Source organism: Fusarium poae, chromosome 4 (assembly GCF_019609905.1).
Source record: "Fusarium poae strain DAOMC 252244 chromosome 4, whole genome shotgun sequence".
NCBI lineage: Eukaryota > Fungi > Ascomycota > Sordariomycetes > Hypocreales > Nectriaceae > Fusarium > Fusarium poae.
In genome coordinates, this window is record NC_058402.1 from 2,238,269 (window position 1) to 2,258,158 (window position 19,890).

The following is a 19,890-nucleotide window of genomic DNA, read 5'->3' on the forward strand; positions in this document are numbered from 1 at the left end:
TTTATCGTCACTGGGTTTAGTGTACCCCATTGCATACATGCGTTTTGCAGCGATCGAAGAGCTTTCTATTGAGCCGTCGACTTCGCTGTGGGTCCTCCCAGATAGGGCGCATAAGTATCATGGCTCTAAATGCAAGCTTTTTCCATAATTTGTCCCTAACTCCGTGATCCGGGAAACCATCACTTCCATCCGAACTTGACCAGCCGTCGTTTGTATGTTCGCTTAAGCGACGATGGTGCTGGCAGTAGCGGACTCGTACTTCCAGGTGGGGGGAAGGACACCGACGGTCTTGTAGTAACGGGCCAGACTGTTTACAGGTTAGTTTGGTGCGCGAAGGAAGAGGGACTCTGATTAGGCCTACCGGTGAATTCGGGACTCAATGAGAATGAGACGGAACTTGGAGTCCTTGTCCTTACGGTTGCGCTCAAGGTGCTTTCGGACGGCAACAGCCTGTTTTGTGAGTTAGTGGATTGTCGCAAAATGTGAAATTTCAGCATGACTTCCGTACCTTCTTGATAAGCATGTACAGATCCTCGGGGAGCTCGGGGGCGAGGCCTGTAAAATCACTCTGTCAGTCTCAACCGCACAGAGGCATTAAAGAGATGATGTTTCTCCGTTATAGATGTATCGTTCGACCGCAACATCCATTTTTTCGTTTAGGGAATCGTACCGCTGGACTTGAGAATTCGGAGAATTCGGTTACCTGACTTGTGTGTTAGCACTTTTATTTCATTTCCGAGTCGCTGAATTCTTACCAGTGACGTGCTTGACCTGGGCAATACCGTGAGAGTCACGGAGAATGACACCGATCTGAGAAGGGGTGGCACCCTTACGGGCGAGCTTGGAGATCTGCTCAACAACCTGCTCGGGGGTGGTCTTCAACCACGCAGGGGAGGATCGAGAGTAGGGGAGAGCAGAGGCAGAAATGCCCTTTCCGTTGCTGTGAAGACGGCCCATCTTGTCGGTTTGGCGTGGTGATGCTGGATAAGGATCGGTTACGGAGTTGCGAGCGAAACTTTCCAAGATTCGAGGATGTCTTTCGTTTCGTGTGGGAGGAAAATCGGATAGTTAGGGCAGAGTGGTACGCCATCTGATTGGCTGGCGGGATCCAGATCACGTGGATGGTCCGAGCTCGGCGCCATTGTCGCGTTTCTCATATCTATCTTTTTTTTCAATGTCGCGGTTGAAGATTTCTTCTTTGTCTGATATCAACTATCAACTTAAAGCTCAGGTTTTGCTTGGACTTTTACGCAATATTCACTAACCAAATGGTAAGCCACTTTCTTTGCAATCTCTGCTATCCCACTTCTGTCGACCTCGACATGATGATAAATCACTTTTTACTTTATTTCTGGTACCTCTTATGTTAGAGCCTTCGGGCTCAATGAATGAACAGGACTTCTGATCTCTGGTCATTTCTACAATGTTTACTCGCACCCTCTGTTATGTAACGACACTAACAGAACACAGATACCTTTGACTCTACGCCTATTTCGAAAAACTACCTAGATAGATGTTACAAATTTATACCATACATTCCATCACTCATTTTGTGACCAGAAGGCACTGTGACTTGTGTGTTTCCTAATGTTGAGCCTGCACGTAATGAGGCTAGCTACAGCTGTATTATTAGCCAGTATGTGGTGTAGTTCTCCTTGGCATACAAAGAAACCTTTTCATCTCACGACGTAATAAATTCCATGAGCCTAATGCTTGTCGTGTCCTTTTGTTTTACATTTTCAATTGAAACGATTCCGTACACCGATGGAAGACTCCCGCCCCTTCAATCCATATAGCCAAGATGACCAGTGTGCATCTTTCTGGATCTGGTCTTAATGGAACGATATTAAGTATAATCTTACCACGCGCCAACATCGAAGTTCTCCTGTACTTGTCAGCAACTGCAGATTAAAACCTGGGGAAAAAACAAGAACCTACCTCTGGGAAATATGTTGTCACAACAGTTCTGTCGGCAAACTTGCGTCCTGCAAGAGCCTGCAGAGCCTTTGTTGTATCCTCGGTGTGCTCGTATTTGACAAAGATCTTACCCACACCAGCAGATTGTCTGCTGCCACCTGTTGGCCTGGGAACCTTGACGTCGAGAATCTTGCCATATTTGGAACATTCTTCTCGAACATCCTCGCAGATTTCTAAACATACAATTAGAACAAATTCGCGTATGTAGAAGAAGAAAAAAGTCACGTACCTTCGTAATCGTCATTGTCTAGGAGCTCCTCGGCAGTAACCATGTTGAGAAGCTGAAGTACACGGCTACTTTCAACCTCATTGGCAGTCTGAGAAGCCAGGCCACTGATGGCAGTAATACCAACATCGAAGTTGGCAACTTGTGTTGGACCGATGCTGGCCTTGCTGACCTTAATCTGCTTACCTCCAATATCCATACCGTTGAGAGTATCAAGAGCGGTGGGGTTGGAAACAGCAGGGTCTTGGTACTCGGCAAAAGCAATACCCTACAAATGTTAGAATACGTATGTTTTTAAAAGCCCAATGTACTCACTCTGGATTCTTCAGTTCCTCTGTCCTTGACCAGAACAAAGGCCTTAGGCTTGCCGAAACTTGCAAGCAGTTCGATGATCTGTTCCTCTGTCAAGAAAGATGGGATGTTGGTAATGCTGAGCTTGTTGACGGTATCCGGAACGATGTTAGAGACGACCTCAGGGTCATAAGCAACGTCCTCGGTCACTGCGGGAACCACGTAGTCACGAGGCCGGCGAATCTCAAGACCACGGTGTCCTCCATCCACGCCGTTCGAAGCATCGCTGGCCTCCATGGAAATGCCGTCCAGCGCCAGTGCAACAGTAGCCTCAGGGGCGTCCTTGAACTCGATAACGGCAAATGACCTGTCGTTGGAGAATTGGCACAAGACACAGGGATCTGTGGTGTCGATCACGTTCAATCCGTTAAGCTGCAGATTGAAGAATGCGATGAGCGCATCCTCACTTGTGCCAGGAGAAATTCTGGAAACCAAAAGTCGCTTTGACTGGCGAGAGTTGCTTGCCTTGAGACCAGCACTTGTGACCTGTCCCCCGGGTTGGTTCATAAAAGCCTGGAGCTTGCTGGGGTCCATAGGTTGCTGTCGAGGAGCACCAGGAAGAGGAAACATGCCCGAGAGCTTAGCCTGTTCGGCCGTAACATTGTCATAGCCTGGGGGCTTGATATCCCACTGTGTCAGACGACGGTTGCGCTCGAGGACAGACACGATATTTGTCAGGTCGGGAGTTGGCTCTCGCTTCTTTGGCGGCGGGCTTGCGCTTCGACGTTCCTGAGGCGCGGGGAATCTATCCTCACGTCGGTCCCTGCCTCCTCCACGGCGGCGATCGTCGTACGGGTCTCGTTCTCGCCTGCTCGGTCGTTCGTCGTCGTCGCGCCTGGCATCTCGACGGGAAGACCCTCGGTCGCGGTCCCATTCACGATCGCCACCTCGTCTCTCGCGGCCCGAGTATCTATCCTCGCGCTCACGATCACGGTGGTTTCGGCTGGAAGAGTAGGCATCGGCATCGCCCTCACCTCGTCGATGGCTTCGGTGGTCTGGCGAGCGAGAACGTCTGCGGTCCCGGTCTCCTCGGTGTCGGTCTCGACGATCATCTCTATCAACTCTGTCGCCTCTGTCACCTCTGTCGCCTCTAGGCTAGGTAATGTTAGATTCAATCATACTTTAGATATAGGACTGTACACTTACGGGATAATCTCGTCCTCCCCGACGCCCGTCTACGATGAAAGGGTTAGCGACGCGACGCGATGAGACCACTGATTGTGAATAAACTTACCCCGGGAAGTGTAACTGTCACCGTTCATACTGGCAGTATTGGTAAGCGACTTCAGAGATGATGCAAAATCTCTGAAATTGTTAAGCGCGAATGGTTAGCAGGCGGAGTCGTTGATTCAAGCTGCAACAAGATTCCAATTTCAAAGAGCTGGTAGACGTCGCGCGAGGCTGGAGCTTTTTTTGCCAGGAGGCGCTAGCGTTAGTAAGTCTTTGGTTTAGCGCAGAATTCGACTGGCCCGACTTTTGCGAAAATTCAGCACTACAGGGTTGTTTGGAGCTTCTCAATTATTATCAGGTAGATTGACCTTAGTTAAATATGTACATATACTTGTACAAGTAGTCGGAAAATGAAGCAAATGAAAAGGCCTTTTCTTCTTTGAACTTTTGGTGTTGCTTCCAGGTATTATTTTAGGTTCATAGCCTCCCCGAGTAATAATAAATTATGAGGATGGTCCCCTTTAACTGCAAAGTTTTAGGGGTAATAAACTTCAGGGGTGCCACTGAGGCTCCCTAGAACCAATTAATTACATCATAAAGGCAAAGAGTTGCCTCTCTAACTACTAACCTACCGACCGTTTCAACTTACTCTACTAGTTGTTTCTACATCTGATCTTGTTTTTATCTCAGTTCATGTATTATTCGAGTTCGAAGTTGGATATCCTATCGATTTCAATGTCTCTTGTTGTAGGGAAAACGGAGTGGCAAAAGCTGCCTGTCACTTTGAAGGAGCTTTGCATCAACACCACATTGCGATGTGGGCAGTCCTTTAGATGGCAAAAGATCAATCATGAGTGGTAAGTTCATAGCACAACTTCCGAAATAGCAAATCACTCAATTTTACTCTCCTAGGACCTGCACTTTACACGGGAGACTTCTTCATTTAAAGCAGGATTCTACCCACCTGCACTATAAAGTCACATACCCAGCCCCTAAGCCTACGACGTCAGAACCCAAAGATACAGAGTCCCTTCTACGCCACTACTTTAATTTAGATACAGGCCTTGAATCTCTATATAAACAGTGGTCGGACGTCGACTCCAACTTTCGGAAAAGGGCACCGCAGTTCCAAGGTGTTCGCATCCTTAACCAAGATGCATGGGAAACCTTGATAGGTTTCATATGTAGCAGCAACAACAACATCGCACGCATATCACAAATGGTGAGTTATACCCATAAACATGCACGTTTAGAGGCTGACAACGTGCCAGGTGCACAAGTTGTGTCTGCACTACGGGCCCTTTATTGCCTACATTGGAGACGAAGCCTTCCATGACTTCCCAAGCCCTCAAGCTTTGACTGGTGATAGCGTGGAAGCTCACCTCAGAGCCTTAGGATTTGGCTATCGGGCCAAATATATCGCCGAGACAGCAAGGATCGTTGCAAAGGAGAAGCCTGGGACTTGGTTGGAAAGCCTTCGAAATCCTGAGCACCCAGGCTTCAATACAACACCGGTACCCAGAGAGCAACATGCAACTTACAAAGAAGCACACGAGCAGCTTTTAACACTGAAAGGTGTTGGACCAAAGGTTGCCGACTGCGTATGTCTGATGGGTCTTGGATGGGGAGAAGCAGTCCCGGTTGACACCCACGTTTGGCAAATTGCTCAAAGGGACTATAAGTTCGGCAAGTCAAAAGTCAAGACACTCAACAAGGCTATGTACGATGCTGTCGGAGATCACTTCCGAAACTTGTGGGGATCTTACGCTGGTTGGGCCCATTCAGTCCTCTTTACTGCTGACTTGAGAGAGTTTGCAGCTCAAGCTTCGAAGGAGGAAGATAAGCCCACTGTGATCAAGATAGAGGTGGGATCCTCCCAAGAACACTCTCTCAAGAGGACCAAGAAGACGATTACTATAACCGATAGCAACACTGAGGTCAAGGAAGAAAGCCCGGTTGTCATTCCCAAGGATGAGCAAGGAGTTGAAGAGGTTAAGCAAATGAGGAGATCAAAGAGGCTGCGTACTTCGTGAAGAAATCCAGCATTACAGCGATTTTGGTGATATCCTCAAGGTCTCAAGATATGGGAATGCTACACTGTAGAGAGAGGAGCTGAAGTAACGGTTCTGCTCTCTGGGACATACACCGTCAATCTCATACGACCAGTACATACTAGCGTCGCTTTAATCATCCATTGGGAAAAAATGGAGTCCGGTAGCTTTGCCAAGCAGATTTTTGGTTAATTGGTGGCTTTTAGTGAAGCAAATAGTAATTGCCATAATAGCCAAGAAGAGGCCTACATCGTGGTATACTCGGAAAAATCTCCATGACAAAACATTGTTGACTAATTTCCTTTTTGGGTAAGCGGGCACATGCATCGCTCTAAGCAAGCGGCTAAAATTCGGGTGGAGAAGATCGCCTCCAGCGTAGCAAAGCTTCGTCAAGGAGAGCGTACTAATTTTGCGACTACCCATCAACCATCCAACTCTCCATGCGCAACGATAACGCTCCGAGCGCCCCTTGTCCTCTCGAACCGGGATGAAGCTGCGAACTACATAAATCAAAATGTCTGACGCGGATTTCGAGACTATCAAGAAGCTCCAGCAGGAGCGAAACGCTGCCGCTTCGGCCAACAAGGGTTCGCGAACCTTTGATGTCGCCAACCAGCGAGCCGACGATACAAAGCAGAAGCTGACCGACAGCGCTGACAGTTCCTTATACGATAAAGATGGACCCAACAAATTTGCTGGATATAACACGTCTCTCCCGATGATGGGCGAAGATGATGACGAGATGGCCGATGGCGACAATACGCGACGGTTGACCGGCCAGTACACGGCGTCGCGAGAAATGATTGATGAATTTGCCCGAGGAAGTGGTGTCGAAGAAGATGACATCCTTGCTGGAAAGGGAGAGAAGAGTGGCCGAATCGTCGATCGCGAGACAGATTACCAAAAGCGCCGCTTCAACCGCGCCCTTACTCCCACGCGCGCCGATCCATTCGCAGAGAATCGCCAAGCTAGTGCTTCTGAGAACGGTACAAGTTATCGTGAGATTATGGAGGCCCGTGAACTTGAAAGGGAGGAACAGCGCGTACTACAAGCCATCAAAGCAAAACAGGAGGGCAAGACAGAGGACGATGGCGATGCCGAGCCCATGCTTATCGATGGAGATAAAGACAATACCGAAGTCGAACCTGCAGAAGGTGCTACTACTCGAAAGCGAAAGAAGAGATGGGATGTCTCATCAACACCCGCTGAGGATGAGAAGGTTGAGGCAGCTGATGCAGCCAAGCCCAAGCGTTCGCGATGGGATCAAGCACCCGCTCTCTCTGCCCCAAGCGTCGAAGGTGCAAAGAAGCGCTCACGATGGGACCAGGCTCCTTCCGCGACACCCATGGGTAACGCAGGATTGGCTACTCCCGCGCATCCGTCGTCTGCCTCCGCTATTCCGACGACCTTCGGCACTGACATCTCTGGTCGAAACATGCCTCTAAGCGATGAAGAACTCGACCTTCTCCTGCCTGGCGAGAGCGAGGGTTACAAAATTCTTGATCCTCCTCCTGGATACGAGCCGGTTCGGGCTCCCGCACACAAGCTTATGGCCACCCCTGCTCCCCAAACAGGCTTCATGATGCAGGATCCCGAGCAGGTGCGCCTCTCTGGAAAGCCAATGCCTGCTGAAATCCCAGGAGTTGGTGACTTGCAGTTTTTCAAGGCCGAGGATATGGCCTATTTCGGGAAACTCACTGATGGTTCCGATGAGAATGCTCTGACTGTGGAAGAGCTCAAGGAGAGGAAGATCATGAGACTGCTCTTGAAGATCAAGAACGGAACTCCCCCTATGAGAAAGACTGCCCTTCGACAGATCACCGACAATGCTAGACAATTTGGAGCCGGTCCTCTTTTCGATCAGATCCTGCCCCTACTCATGGAGAAGACATTGGAGGACCAAGAGCGCCATTTGCTCGTCAAGGTCATTGACCGTATCCTGTACAAGCTTGACGACCTTGTGCGCCCCTACGTCCACAAGATTTTAGTCGTTATCGAACCACTGCTCATTGATCAAGACTATTACGCAAGAGTGGAGGGTCGTGAGATCATCTCCAACCTGAGCAAGGCTGCTGGCCTTGCTACAATGATTAGCACAATGCGACCTGATATCGATCACGTCGACGAGTATGTCCGAAACACAACAGCACGAGCCTTTGCCGTCGTCGCCTCTGCATTGGGTATTCCTGCTTTGTTGCCTTTCCTCAGAGCTGTGTGCCGGAGCAAAAAGTCATGGCAAGCTCGTCATACAGGTGTCAAGATTGTTCAGCAAATTCCTATTCTCATGGGCTGCGCTGTCCTCCCTCACCTCAAGGGACTCGTCGACTGTATTGGACCCAACCTTAACGACGAACAGACAAAGGTCAGGACTGTTACTAGTTTGGCCATTGCTGCTCTAGCCGAAGCCTCCAACCCATACGGCATCGAGAGTTTCGACGATATCCTGAACCCTTTGTGGACTGGTGCCCGCAAGCAACGAGGCAAAGGTCTCGCAGGTTTCCTCAAGGCTGTTGGGTACATCATTCCTCTGATGGACGAAGAATATGCCAATTACTACACCAGCCAGATTATGGAGATTCTGCTTCGTGAATTCTCTTCCCCCGATGAAGAAATGAAGAAGGTCGTTCTCAAAGTGGTATCCCAGTGCGCTGGTACGGATGGCGTGACTGCGGGATACCTCAAGGAACACGTACTGGATGAATTCTTCAAGAGCTTTTGGGTACGAAGAATGGCGCTGGACAAGCGTAATTATCGACAAGTGGTTGAGACGACAGTTGACATTGGTCAAAAGGTCGGAGTTAGCGAGATTGTGGACAGAATCGTCAACAATCTCAAGGACGAGAGTGAGGCGTACCGTAAAATGACAGTCGAGACCGTTGAGAAGATTGTTGCCAGTCTGGGCGCGGCTGATATCGGTGAGCGTTTGGAGGAGCGACTCGTTGACGGTATCCTCCATGCGTTCCAGGAGCAGAGCGTCGAGGACATCATCATGCTTAACGGGTTTGGTTCTGTCGTCAACGCTTTGGGAACTCGCTGCAAACCCTACATCCCCCAAATTGTCAGTACCATCCTCTGGCGACTCAACAATAAGTCGGCCACAGTCCGACAGCAGGCGGCGGACCTCATCTCTCGTATTGCTATGGTTATGAAGCAATGCGGTGAAGATGCCCTTATGGGCAAGCTAGGTGTCGTGCTCTACGAATACCTTGGCGAGGAGTACCCCGAGGTTCTCGGATCTATTCTTGGTGCTCTACGATCTATCGTCACTGTCGTCGGTATTGCTCAAATGCAGCCGCCCATCAAGGAGCTTCTGCCGCGACTCACGCCTATTTTGCGAAACCGACACGAAAAAGTCCAAGAGAATACTATTGACCTGGTCGGTCGTATCGCAGATCGTGGACCTGAGAGTGTCAATGCCCGAGAATGGATGCGAATCTGCTTCGAGCTGCTTGACATGCTCAAGGCTCACAAGAAGGGTATTCGACGAGCTGCCAACAACACATTCGGTTTCATCGCCAAGGCCATTGGTCCTCAGGATGTGCTGGCAACCCTGTTGAACAACCTTCGAGTGCAGGAGCGTCAGTCCCGTGTCAACACTGCCGTTGCTATTGGTATCGTCGCTGAAACCTGTGCCCCCTTCACTGTTCTGCCTGCACTGATGAACGAGTACAGAGTCCCTGAACTCAACGTACAAAACGGTGTGCTCAAGTCACTCTCATTCCTCTTCGAGTACATTGGCGAGATGGCAAAGGACTATGTTTATGCAGTGACCCCCCTATTGGAAGACGCTCTTATCGACCGTGACCAAGTTCACCGTCAAACAGCAGCCTCCGTTGTCAAGCATATTGCTCTTGGCGTCGTTGGCTTGGGATGCGAGGATGCCATGGTGCATCTGCTCAATCTCCTCTACCCCAACCTATTTGAAACCAGCCCACATGTTATTGACCGTATCGTCGAGGCTATCGAGGCCATTCGAATGGCGGTTGGACCGGGCTTGGTGCTCAACTACGTCTGGGCGGGTCTATTCCATCCGGCACGAAAGGTCAGAACCCCGTACTGGCGTCTGTACAACGATGCATATGTTCAGGGGGCGGATGCCATGGTGCCATATTACCCCAACCTGGATGAAGACAAGATGGACCGACCGGAGCTTGCAATCGTGCTGTAAGACTTTGTACATACATGAAGGGAAGAGAACGTGGTTTCAGGACGTGAGTATAGTGGTGATGGATGGCAGGGTTTATTCCAAGGACTTTTTTTCTCTAATATTATGGATATGGGGAGGCTTGTAATGTGGAATGCTGTACGTTGAAAGGGGGTTATTACTGCATGCGTCAGGGCGTTCTGATAGATGATAAAAAATGGTTTCAATGTTTTGAATATCTTGTTACACCGAGTGATAATTTCCCATGCCCATGATCGCACGCCTGATGTTGACTTGCTTTCCAGCCCCTTTATATCAAGACAGTTACGTTACCGCCGACGACTTGCTGGGTCAATGAACGGGTGATTTGCCAAGACCGGTGTAGCACTCATCTCAAGTGTCAACTCAGATCATGACGGAGTTGCCGACTACACATGTTCGTTACAACTGCAGGGATGGAGGAAGGGATTGGGGCCTTCAACCGAGCTGGTGGTTTCACTTCATTAGCCAAAGCGACGATCATCCGAAGGCAGCAGTTTAACCAGATGCTAGCTCCGCGACAAGTGAGTGATTGACTGCAATTTCATCAAACAATGACCCCATAGCCCAGCAACCGAGGGTAACATGAGCAGACTGAGCATGTTACCTTTCAGGTCGCCAACAATCTCAGCCAGCCGCTTGGACCGTGGACGATCCCCAGAGCCTTGGGTAAGTGGGCTTTCACCGCACGTGTGATTACTTCAATGGAGTAGTGAGAGGAGGTATGCATCGTGGAATCGATAGGCCATCAGGCGTGAATAAGACCATCTCACCTCCTCGGTAGTCAACGTCCGGACCCGCGGCTCATCCACACGTTAGAGGAACTTTTGAGCCAGGTTCCGGCAGATGTAGATTTCACACTGCATTGGGGTCCTCCCATCTTCCTGTTGTTTTCGCGTCGAGTCAGGGGATGATGGATGAATGGAGAGGCAAGAAGAGGGGACCGTGCCGCCCAAGTTCTGGGGTCTTCGTCACGGTGCTGTACCTGGACTTGATTCTTGGATGAATAGAGGTCAAAGGTGGCTGGGTCTACAGTCGTTGATACCTATAGAGACAAACGTAAGATCGTTGGAGAGGGGGGAGGCGAGGGGTGATCGACATTCACTAAGCTTTGTCTCGTGTTTTTGAGTGGTCCCCGAGAGCGGAGAACACAAACCTAGGAAGATGATGTCTATCTTTTGCCTTTCAAAGCCAAGGAACGTCTTCTCATCTGTGTTGTCGCACGTGGGCAGCCTTTTGGATCGTCTGCAACAATAGACATGGCACGTACTGTACTTTGGTACATCCATACGTTCACAGCTTATTAACATGGGGGCTCTAGCAAAATGATTTTGGTCCAGGCCTCGTTGTCCCGCACCGCTGTGATTTTATTTTACCGCACAGTTGGACTAAATACCATGCAAGGATTAACAAGACATCAGAGGTGATAAGATGCAGATGTAGTCGGGATGTGATAGGATGATAGAAAAGGGGGACAAATCTCGTCTCAAACTCTTGGTTTTCACGGTCCATGAGGTGGTTTCCTTGCTGGATCATAACACAGTAGTGTCGTAAGGTATCCATCTATTCGTAAACCGAATCATTGGCATCCGCTGGGCAGCTTCGTGTCATCACAATATCGGTGTTGATCTCCGCTGAGGATGTGTCAAATGGCCATGTACAGGCCTAGGCCCTTGAACACCAGCAAATGAGTCCCAGGCACTCGTTGATGACCATCGAGATGCAAGAGTGATGTCCCTCCTGGCTATGATTTCATAGCATCCATAAGTGAAGTTTTATCACGTATCCAACCACGGCCCAAGTCGCAGCTACTGTACGGAAGACAGCTCCGGAGATGGTGGTTTAAGGTCAAGTCTTGCATCGCCCCAGCACTAGCTGAACAGAACATGACCTCGAGAAACAGAAATGCTGACTATACCAGCACCAAAGACGAAATAATGTGATCATTTTGTGCAGGCTCAGACTGCCTCTCGGGCTGTCTGTTTCTGGTACCCCAAGCGTGGGTCTTGTTGGTTTTTTTCTTTTTTTTGCTAAACCCCTAGTATGATAAGACATGCAGTAGATTCAGGGTGAGGCTAACTATGGTGGAAGACTTCTCGTCATAAAATATCGGGCCTAAGAGCTGTTCGTGTCTGGCTTGCTTTTAGAGCGATTGTCTGTGATGCGTCGGCATTTGAAGCAACACCTCCGACTTGAGTTGCTTGTGATGTGCGGCCGCAACGGCTGATCACCATACTAGAGAAGAGGCGCGTAGATCTCCCCAGAAGGCTGAGGTTAAAGCAGGCCAAGGCACAAGAAGGTCGGATTTGGCTGGATATCTTACGCTTTAGTAAATGCTTCCTGTGATTGTCGTTGTGCATACAAGATGTACGTCACATCGGTTGGAAGTTGGGACGGGAGAGCAACCAAGTCAACCCCGCCGTGTTACTCGTTTTGGAGGAAGAATAGCAAACGCATGTGGAGGTGAAATAGCTGCCAAGGCAAATCGGCAAGACAACAAAGACGGGACAGCAAATGAGCACCACGGCTAGAGGCCAGGATGGTTGAGTAAATCGAGATGAGTGAATACTGTAGGTAGGTGATTAGTTTATTCACCGAGAGAGGGTCAGGCCAGACCAGGCCGAGTCCAGTAATCCGGTCAGGTGATGAGACAGGACAGTTGAGCGCCCTCCTTCCACTCCGAGCAAGGCAATGAATGTGTTGGTGGGTCATGCCATTCTCAGCAAATACCATGAGAGGGATGGCAAGGAAAGCCCAATTGCGGTGTGCTCTATTGAGAATAGCCTGTGTTTTCTATTCGTAAAGGTTGTCAATGGTGGAACGAACTCAAAAGTTAGACAAACGGCAGGCAACGCAGCCACTAAGGCTAGGCATACATAATTACCTACAGACTAAAAAAACAGCGTCCGAGCGACCAATTTGATAGAATTTCTTTGTTTCGTTTCTTGTCTCAACCTTGTTGTTCCTTCCGCTTGCATTGGCTACTGACGAGGCTTGCTAGCCCAGCCTCGAAAGCATAGCGTTGGTTTTAGTACCTGAAAGGAATGCGGCTATGTTGACATCCGTCAATAGTCAGAATAGGTGCCGTACCTTGCTCAACCAAGGCTGAGGGGTGGGAATGTATACAGTATCACAGTGTCACCATGCTTTGGTAGTAGCCCTGTTGCTGACTCTTGTTCAATTCGGTAGCATTCACTCAGAGTGGCAAAACGAAGTCTCCTCTCCTCAAGGGTTGCTTGGAAGGAAGGGGCGCTTCAAAGCCATGATTGTTGGACCGGGTCTGGTTTTTAGAGTGGTGCCCAATATCTCAGATAAAGACAAGGGGAGGGCCACCACTGTGCTGAATACTCAGGACAAGGCTGTAGGAGTGCGGTGTCGGATAGTTGACGGTACATGAGGACACACTGGCGCGGTGGTTCTGCCGGGATCCAGTCCGACAGGACCAAGAGTAGTAGGTGCTTTGAATACAGAATCGCGCATGCCTGGAGGAATAAGTAAGAAAAAGCAATATTAAGCTCAGAGGTAGCATTGATCTTGGGCTTGGACAGATTGCCTCACTTCTCAGATTGCGGGTTTGGGCTTAATCCCTACGGAAAATCCTATGGACAGTCGAGTCAGGTGAAGAAAAAGAAAAAATGGAAAAAAGAAGAAGAAAATTACAGAGTTACCTAGGTACGTATCTACATGTGCAATTACCTAGCCAAATGTGCCTGCAGTGCAGTAAAGTCTGTGAGGAAACTGTTCTCCCCGAATGAGTGAGTACTAAACTTGATGTTTTTGCTCTGGCAGGTTACTGTACCCTAGCACCTTCCTCCTAGTTGGAGTTAAGTCAAGTCATCCATGTCCCGGCATCAATCAGACACTAAATAAATTAAAACCCGCCAGCCTCCCCTGCAATGTACCTTCGACTTTCTCTTTACGATCACGCCTGCTCCACTGATAGAACAACGCCCCACCCTTCCCTTCCCCCACATCAAAGCAAAAGATGCAGTGCGCAACGCTTATCCTTGTTCGGCCATCTGCGGCAGCGAGCAACAAGCTCATCGATGACGTCGACCAAGTGGAGTTCGGCCGGGTCTTTGCAGTAACGGAGCCGGGGGACTCTACCGATAGCCTCTGACGTCAGGGGCCCCATTTTCGAAAAAACGGTTTTTTTTCTTCTTCTTAAACTTGGGCAGGACCTGAACTGAAAATGAGAAGGAGCGACACATGGACTGTATGAGCATGGGAGTTTGAGAAAACAGAAACAAAATAACCGAGAACCTTGCTGTGCCTGGTATAATCCAATGGTAATCTATTGTGGATTTACACGAGTCGTAAAGATAGGAAACCCATGTTGCTGTTAGATACAGTACGTCTCTGCTTATTTCTTGGCCCCAACTCAACTCAAGCACATAGGAAAGTATTTATTATGTACCCCCACAAAAGGATGATATCAGGTGGTCCAACATGGTATGGCTTCACATTCGGTCTGTAGGTAAGACACGATTGGGCATTTATTTCATCATTTGTAAACCAAGGGCGCCTCTATTACCAAGTAGTTTATCATTTGTTTTCGCGACCAAAGCGACATTCAAAAAGAGGGGGTGAAACGAGTTCGCGTCTATGTACTGACTTGGGTGCTAGAGTATCAAGTCTTTTTGCCTATAGCGCTTCTCCACGCCCCATCAAATCGTCTCCATTTCTGCAGTGACACCTAGACCCTCTATTTTTTTCTTCTCTTTTCCTCTTTCAAAGATTTTCTACAACCGATTGATAAAATTTGACAACTCTTGCAATCTCCCCAACATGATAACCTGTCTCCACGCCGCAGAATCTTAGCAAGGGAATTTGACAACCTATCCCTGCCTATATCTTCTGATTGCTCTTTTTCTTTCTCTTTTGGACCTGGCATCCCTCACATTACCCCAAGCCGTTATAGTACTAGCCCCCTAATAAGTAGGACCCTGAAGATCCCATCGCGGCGCTTCTTGCCAAAGACATGACCATCCGTGACAACATCTCAAACGCGGACGAGGAGCCTAATTTCTCCGTCGACGTCATACTTTGGCCTTTGACGCCGTCATTATCGCCATATTTTAATCCCTCTAATTAACTTGGGATCCTTACATACGAATGCTGCATACCGACGTATGTATTTTTTGTTTTCGGCTGACCAAATACAGAAGCCACGCGCCTGTGTGAGGCAAAGGCTGGGGGCGGTCTGTGCAACTAAAAAAGGAGGTGATACTGAAAGCGTGTGGCTTTAGAGATTGTACTCAATTCTACATAGTACATACATATGTACTCTAAATACTGGGTTTTCGACCATGACACGAGGAATCCGCCTCAAGGGTCCTGAGAGAAGCTCATGTACTCCATGTAAACTTGTACAGTACCGTACTCCATCACCTGTAAATAGAGCCTTTTGCACTGCCCCGGAAAGCCTCTGTTACTTCCTACAAGTGCGCCGTCTCACAACTTGACCAGTCTCAGACCGTGAATCCACCAGCACGGCGCCGGATCTCCAGAGTTCCGTGACCGGGCGCTGACATCTCAGTCTTGGTCTTGACAAACGTCATATCACCAAGTCAAGTTGAGTTGAGTCGTGACATGGCACAGTATAGTACAGCACAGCAAACCCCTCTTCTCCTCTCGTCTATTTCGGCTCCCAACCTCCGTTGTCGCAATAGATGCTGTACTATCCGCATGTGTATGTATGTATGTATGTATGTATGTATGTATTCGCGCCAGACAACAACGCGTCCTTTTTGCCACAGAATTGAGTTACCCAACGTGGACATGCTCAGATGGAGTAACTTAGACGCAAAGTGGAGGGAACCTCGTCGCTCTGCAGGCCAAGACAAACGATAAACAACGGTACCGTTAGATGGCGCTTGACTCGGCAGGCCAACAATATGCATAATACCCAGGTAGTGGTGTAATAGAAACAACTGAGCCCATCTGGTGTGGCATTTGCGGGTGCAGTTTTCGAAATCTCCATCTTTTTCAAATACGATAGACAACCCTTGATTGTATACTACGTGACAACATAAGCTGAACTGGAATGCATCCGTCTTGTAGATTGTGGCTTGCCCAGAGATCGAAGTTGAACCAACAGAAAGATGATACTACGTACGTACATTGCAACAGAAACGTACAGTAGCAGGGATGGTCTTACAGTTACAGTGCAGCTGTAAGTGACAACCAATCAGAGCACTTTTAAAGAGTACAATGGAGTAGGTAGACATGGGCGGGAATTCAAATGAGCATGCGGAATTAAAGCGTAAACAGAGATTCGAATCCTAGCAAATGGAAGATAGGCATTGCCCGTTATACTCCACCAAAAGCCCCATCTCGATGCCTGCCTACCTAAGCTAGGAGATATTAAATTCTCAAGACTGGAAACGACAAAACTTTCTGGAATACAAGAGTCAGCTTCTTCTTTAGTCCAATAATTGATCAAAGCCGTATGGGTGTCATGGCAATAACCAGTTACCAGTTCATCTCGTGTTGATCCCCCGAGTTAAAACCTTCTAGTACTCTTCGTCGTCTTGTTCTTTTTCTTCTTTTGATACGTGCAGTAATAACAAAACGAAACCAAAACCAACACCACAGCCCACTCCACTCGCAAGCTAGTCCTCATTCAATATTAGCACGCCATCTACTTTCGAACCCCCAAGCCTCTAATCTCATTTCATCTCATTCCCGGCTGCAAACCGGCCGAGGCTCAACTCGGATCTGATACCAGACAAACCTTTCTCATAATGATAAAAAAAAGCCTCCTTGGGATCAAACCCTCCGAAGGTACCATGCCACTTGCGATACCGCCAGTCCAATGGAAAGGATACCTCAGTACATACCTACATACATACATACCTAGATACCTATCTACCCACCTAGAGGTAGACCCTCTAACCCAATCGTACCTCAAAGTTAATCTACAAACACCATTCCGTCCCTTTCCACCCCCACAAAGCTTGTCCGGTCTTGACAATGCCGCCCGAGTCGATGGCGATGCCTCTTGGGGTAGGGATGTACGCAACTTGAAACGCCGGTTTCTTCTATTCTCGGTCATGATCTACGGGCAATAATACACGAGCTTACGACTTGCAAGGGGGGGCCCTTCAGGAAACCGTCCAATTGTCCCCGTCCGCCCTGCAAAATTAATCGCAATACACAGAGTACCTACCCAAGCTCCTTTCTTGCGTACATGGACAAGTTTGCAGTTTGTTTCCCCCTACATGGATAGATGGAAAGGGGTTGCATTACGCGTCGGTGTCTCAAACGCTGTCTGCATCCTCCCGATCTCCTTATCGTGCAGAAGAAGAGCATTAGATGTTTATTTTGGAATCTGTAATTGGGTTTCCTCGGTAAATTCGCCCTGCCCTGCCCTGCCATGCCCTGCTTGGCTCGACGGCGTCAGACTTGCCAGGGTCGTACAGTAGGCATTGTGCGGCTATCTTACATAGTACGAGGTGGTGCGTACGTTATTCAGCAAGGAGGAGGGGAGTGGGAGACCATACAGCCGCCTTCGCGCTTATTGCTTTACCCCTTTGTTGTATGAGTTTTACATTGTTGCTTTTGCTGGCTACTTCCAATATCGTACGTAGTTCGAGTCATGGCATTTCGGGAAAGAGTATGCTACCATCCACTTGAGAAACATGGGATTCTTTCAAATGCCCATCACGTTGTGTCAGTCTGTAAGTCTAGGAGAAAAGAATAGTTTAATCTCGAGTTTGATTCTTGCTAGACTGCTTAACATCTACCCCTTTCTATAAGCTACATCCCCCTTCTCATCATCTTCGTTGTCGTACCCGGATCTAGCCAGCGCCCATGCCTACTGCATTGCTCCATTCAGACACTGGCTCATGTTGTCAACAGACATGTTGTGCATGGTTCAAGCCGGGTATATCGTGACCATAAATGTGAAACTAATAGTACAGTCCTCCTTAAATCCATTCATAATGCCTCTGGCACCCTCCTCTAACTCAAGGTGCACCCTCGCCGAAATAATGTCAACATTGCCCTGAGATATGGACATAAGCGATCGCTTCGAAGTAGAACGTAAGGCAGCGTGTGCCTGAACATGCAAAATAATGAGACCAAAGTTGTGGTCAACTCCGTAAACGCCGTGTGGAAGGGTATCGGTAGGTCGGTCCAGCACTCCGCCTATTCCCATCCCAAAAAAAACCCAATATCATAAAAACCTGAGATGGTGGGTTCGTACATGACCCAATGCACCGTAAGCGATAGACTCGAATCATATACACCCCAGCTCCTCGCCTTTGCTCCAATCCATGGTTCCTCTTCCTTTTCTGGCCTATTTCTCTATGCCGCGCTAAGCCGTATTGCAGTAATGTTTGCAAGTGATAAAAACAGGGCGATTAAATGTAATAAGGTTGGTCGATTAGACTGTTGTCGCATCGCCGTTCGTCGAATGCCATACTTGGACACTCATAGCTCAAAAATTGAAAATGTTTTAAGTTGTAGTCGCTTTAGTCCGAGTGGTGGTCCTCAGAGCCTGCCTCTGAGCGCGCATCTCCGCGGTGAACCTTTCGGTGTCGTCGGAGGTTGGAAACTACAGAGAAATGTCTGCCACATCCTTCAACCTCACAAGCAAAAGCTATAGACTGTTAGTATAAGTGACATCAGATTGGTTCCCAGGACATTGCACATACGCTTCTCGCCGGTGTGACTATACATGTGAGTTTGTAGCGAGCTGGGGCGAGTAAAACGCTTGTCGCAAACCTTGCACTTGTGCTTCTTCTGAGTACTGGAAGACACTTTGGAGCTAAACTGCCCCATCATAGATTGGGGGGCAGGGGGGATTTGAGAGCTCATCAAGCCCTGGGGTCGAGGCAGAGTCCTTGAAGATACTGACTCGATATCAGAACCGGCAGTGGAGTAGTCAGAGACAGAGTCGCCATAGTAGGAGCTGAAGTTGCCACTAGAAGAGATGGAAGAACTGGTAGAGTGGGTAGAAGGGAATCCATAAGAATCAACAGAGGATCGATCACTTCGCGTCCCATAGATGGGTCGGGGTGTCTCCTGGCTCATAGCCAGCATGCCGTGGCTAGCATCTAGAGCATCGGCAAAGCTCCTCCGTTCATCTTGGATGCTACTGCCCGTAAAGTTAGTAACGAAGTATCGAAGCAGTTGCTTGCAATTTTACTTACTGTTGGGAAAACCGTCTCGCGTGGTCATCAGCGGGAGCGAGACCAAAAGGTGGTGGTCGAACAGGAGCTGGCGCATAACCAAGTGTGTCGTAAGGGGCAGCTGATGTGGGCGCAAAATGGTGGTTGACGGGAGAAGCAGATGTGGTGTAAGTGGGGTCCCCATAAGCAGCAGACGTCGTTTGCATGCGGTTAATGCTGAGCAGGTCTGTCCATATGTGAGCTTCGAGATTATATCGATGCTAAAAATTTGGTAACTCACCTGCAGAAGTATTAGGCACTGGCATGGCGCTTCCATAAGAAGCCATTGAGGAAGTGCTGCTGGTGCTCGCACGGTTTTGAGGTGGCTTGCCGGCCATCATGCTTGGGTTAAGGGCTGGCTGGCTACCAACAAAGAGGCTACTTCCCGCAGGAGGAGGCTGTGGTGGTGAGGATGAAGACCAAGGGTTGGAAAAGGCAGGCGGCTGTGCAGGTGCTGAATAGTCGAAATTCAACGAGGGTCCGAACCGCTGCTGGGTAGTGTCGAGTGTCATGGTCATATTGGTATGTGATAATAGTGGTGGTGGTGATGATCTGAAGGGAAGTTGATGTGCAATATAAACATAGATCGGTTGGCGGTTATGTGGGAAAAAAAGGTTTGTTGATCAGATGCGGGATCCCAACTAGAATAAAAGCCAAGTTCGGTGACACAGATCAAAGACAGAAGATCCCTTCACAACTGGAGATGATATGGGGAGTTGAGTCGGGGCCAAGGTGGGATCAGCGAAGTCTTAAGTG

At 48.8% G+C, this 19,890-nt stretch overlaps 5 protein-coding genes across 5 annotated transcripts; 2 read left to right on the forward strand and 3 right to left on the reverse strand.

Moving 5' to 3' along the window:
- Window positions 1–222: 222 nt before the first annotated feature.
- On the reverse strand, window positions 223–957 carry RPS13 (ribosomal 40S subunit protein S13; the record flags this gene model as incomplete). Its single annotated transcript, XM_044855196.1, has 5 exons — window positions 223–307; window positions 362–450; window positions 509–555; window positions 671–703; window positions 756–957. The coding sequence occupies 5 exons, from the start codon at window positions 955–957 to the stop codon at window positions 223–225; spliced, it is 456 nt and encodes a 151-aa protein (XP_044702509.1).
- A 901-nt stretch (window positions 958–1,858) lies between these two features.
- FPOAC1_010809 (uncharacterized protein) lies at window positions 1,859–3,816 on the reverse strand (the record flags this gene model as incomplete). Its single annotated transcript, XM_044855197.1, has 6 exons — window positions 1,859–1,885; window positions 1,939–2,150; window positions 2,207–2,471; window positions 2,519–3,649; window positions 3,701–3,729; window positions 3,789–3,816. 6 exons carry the CDS (start codon window positions 3,814–3,816, stop codon window positions 1,859–1,861), a joined length of 1,692 nt encoding a protein of 563 aa, XP_044702510.1.
- A 643-nt stretch (window positions 3,817–4,459) lies between these two features.
- Window positions 4,460–5,757, forward strand: FPOAC1_010810 (uncharacterized protein; the record flags this gene model as incomplete). The annotated part of the gene is made up of 3 exons (XM_044855198.1): window positions 4,460–4,581; window positions 4,637–4,946; window positions 4,996–5,757. The coding sequence occupies 3 exons, from the start codon at window positions 4,460–4,462 to the stop codon at window positions 5,755–5,757; spliced, it is 1,194 nt and encodes a 397-aa protein (XP_044702511.1).
- A 532-nt stretch (window positions 5,758–6,289) lies between these two features.
- Window positions 6,290–9,943, forward strand: FPOAC1_010811 (uncharacterized protein; the record flags this gene model as incomplete). The annotated part of the gene is made up of 1 exon (XM_044855199.1): window positions 6,290–9,943. The coding sequence occupies one exon, from the start codon at window positions 6,290–6,292 to the stop codon at window positions 9,941–9,943; it is 3,654 nt and encodes a 1,217-aa protein (XP_044702512.1).
- An 8,492-nt stretch (window positions 9,944–18,435) lies between these two features.
- On the reverse strand, window positions 18,436–19,652 carry FPOAC1_010812 (uncharacterized protein; the record flags this gene model as incomplete). Its single annotated transcript, XM_044855200.1, has 4 exons — window positions 18,436–18,563; window positions 18,619–19,061; window positions 19,117–19,321; window positions 19,376–19,652. 4 exons carry the CDS (start codon window positions 19,650–19,652, stop codon window positions 18,436–18,438), a joined length of 1,053 nt encoding a protein of 350 aa, XP_044702513.1.
- Window positions 19,653–19,890: the final 238 nt, after the last annotated feature.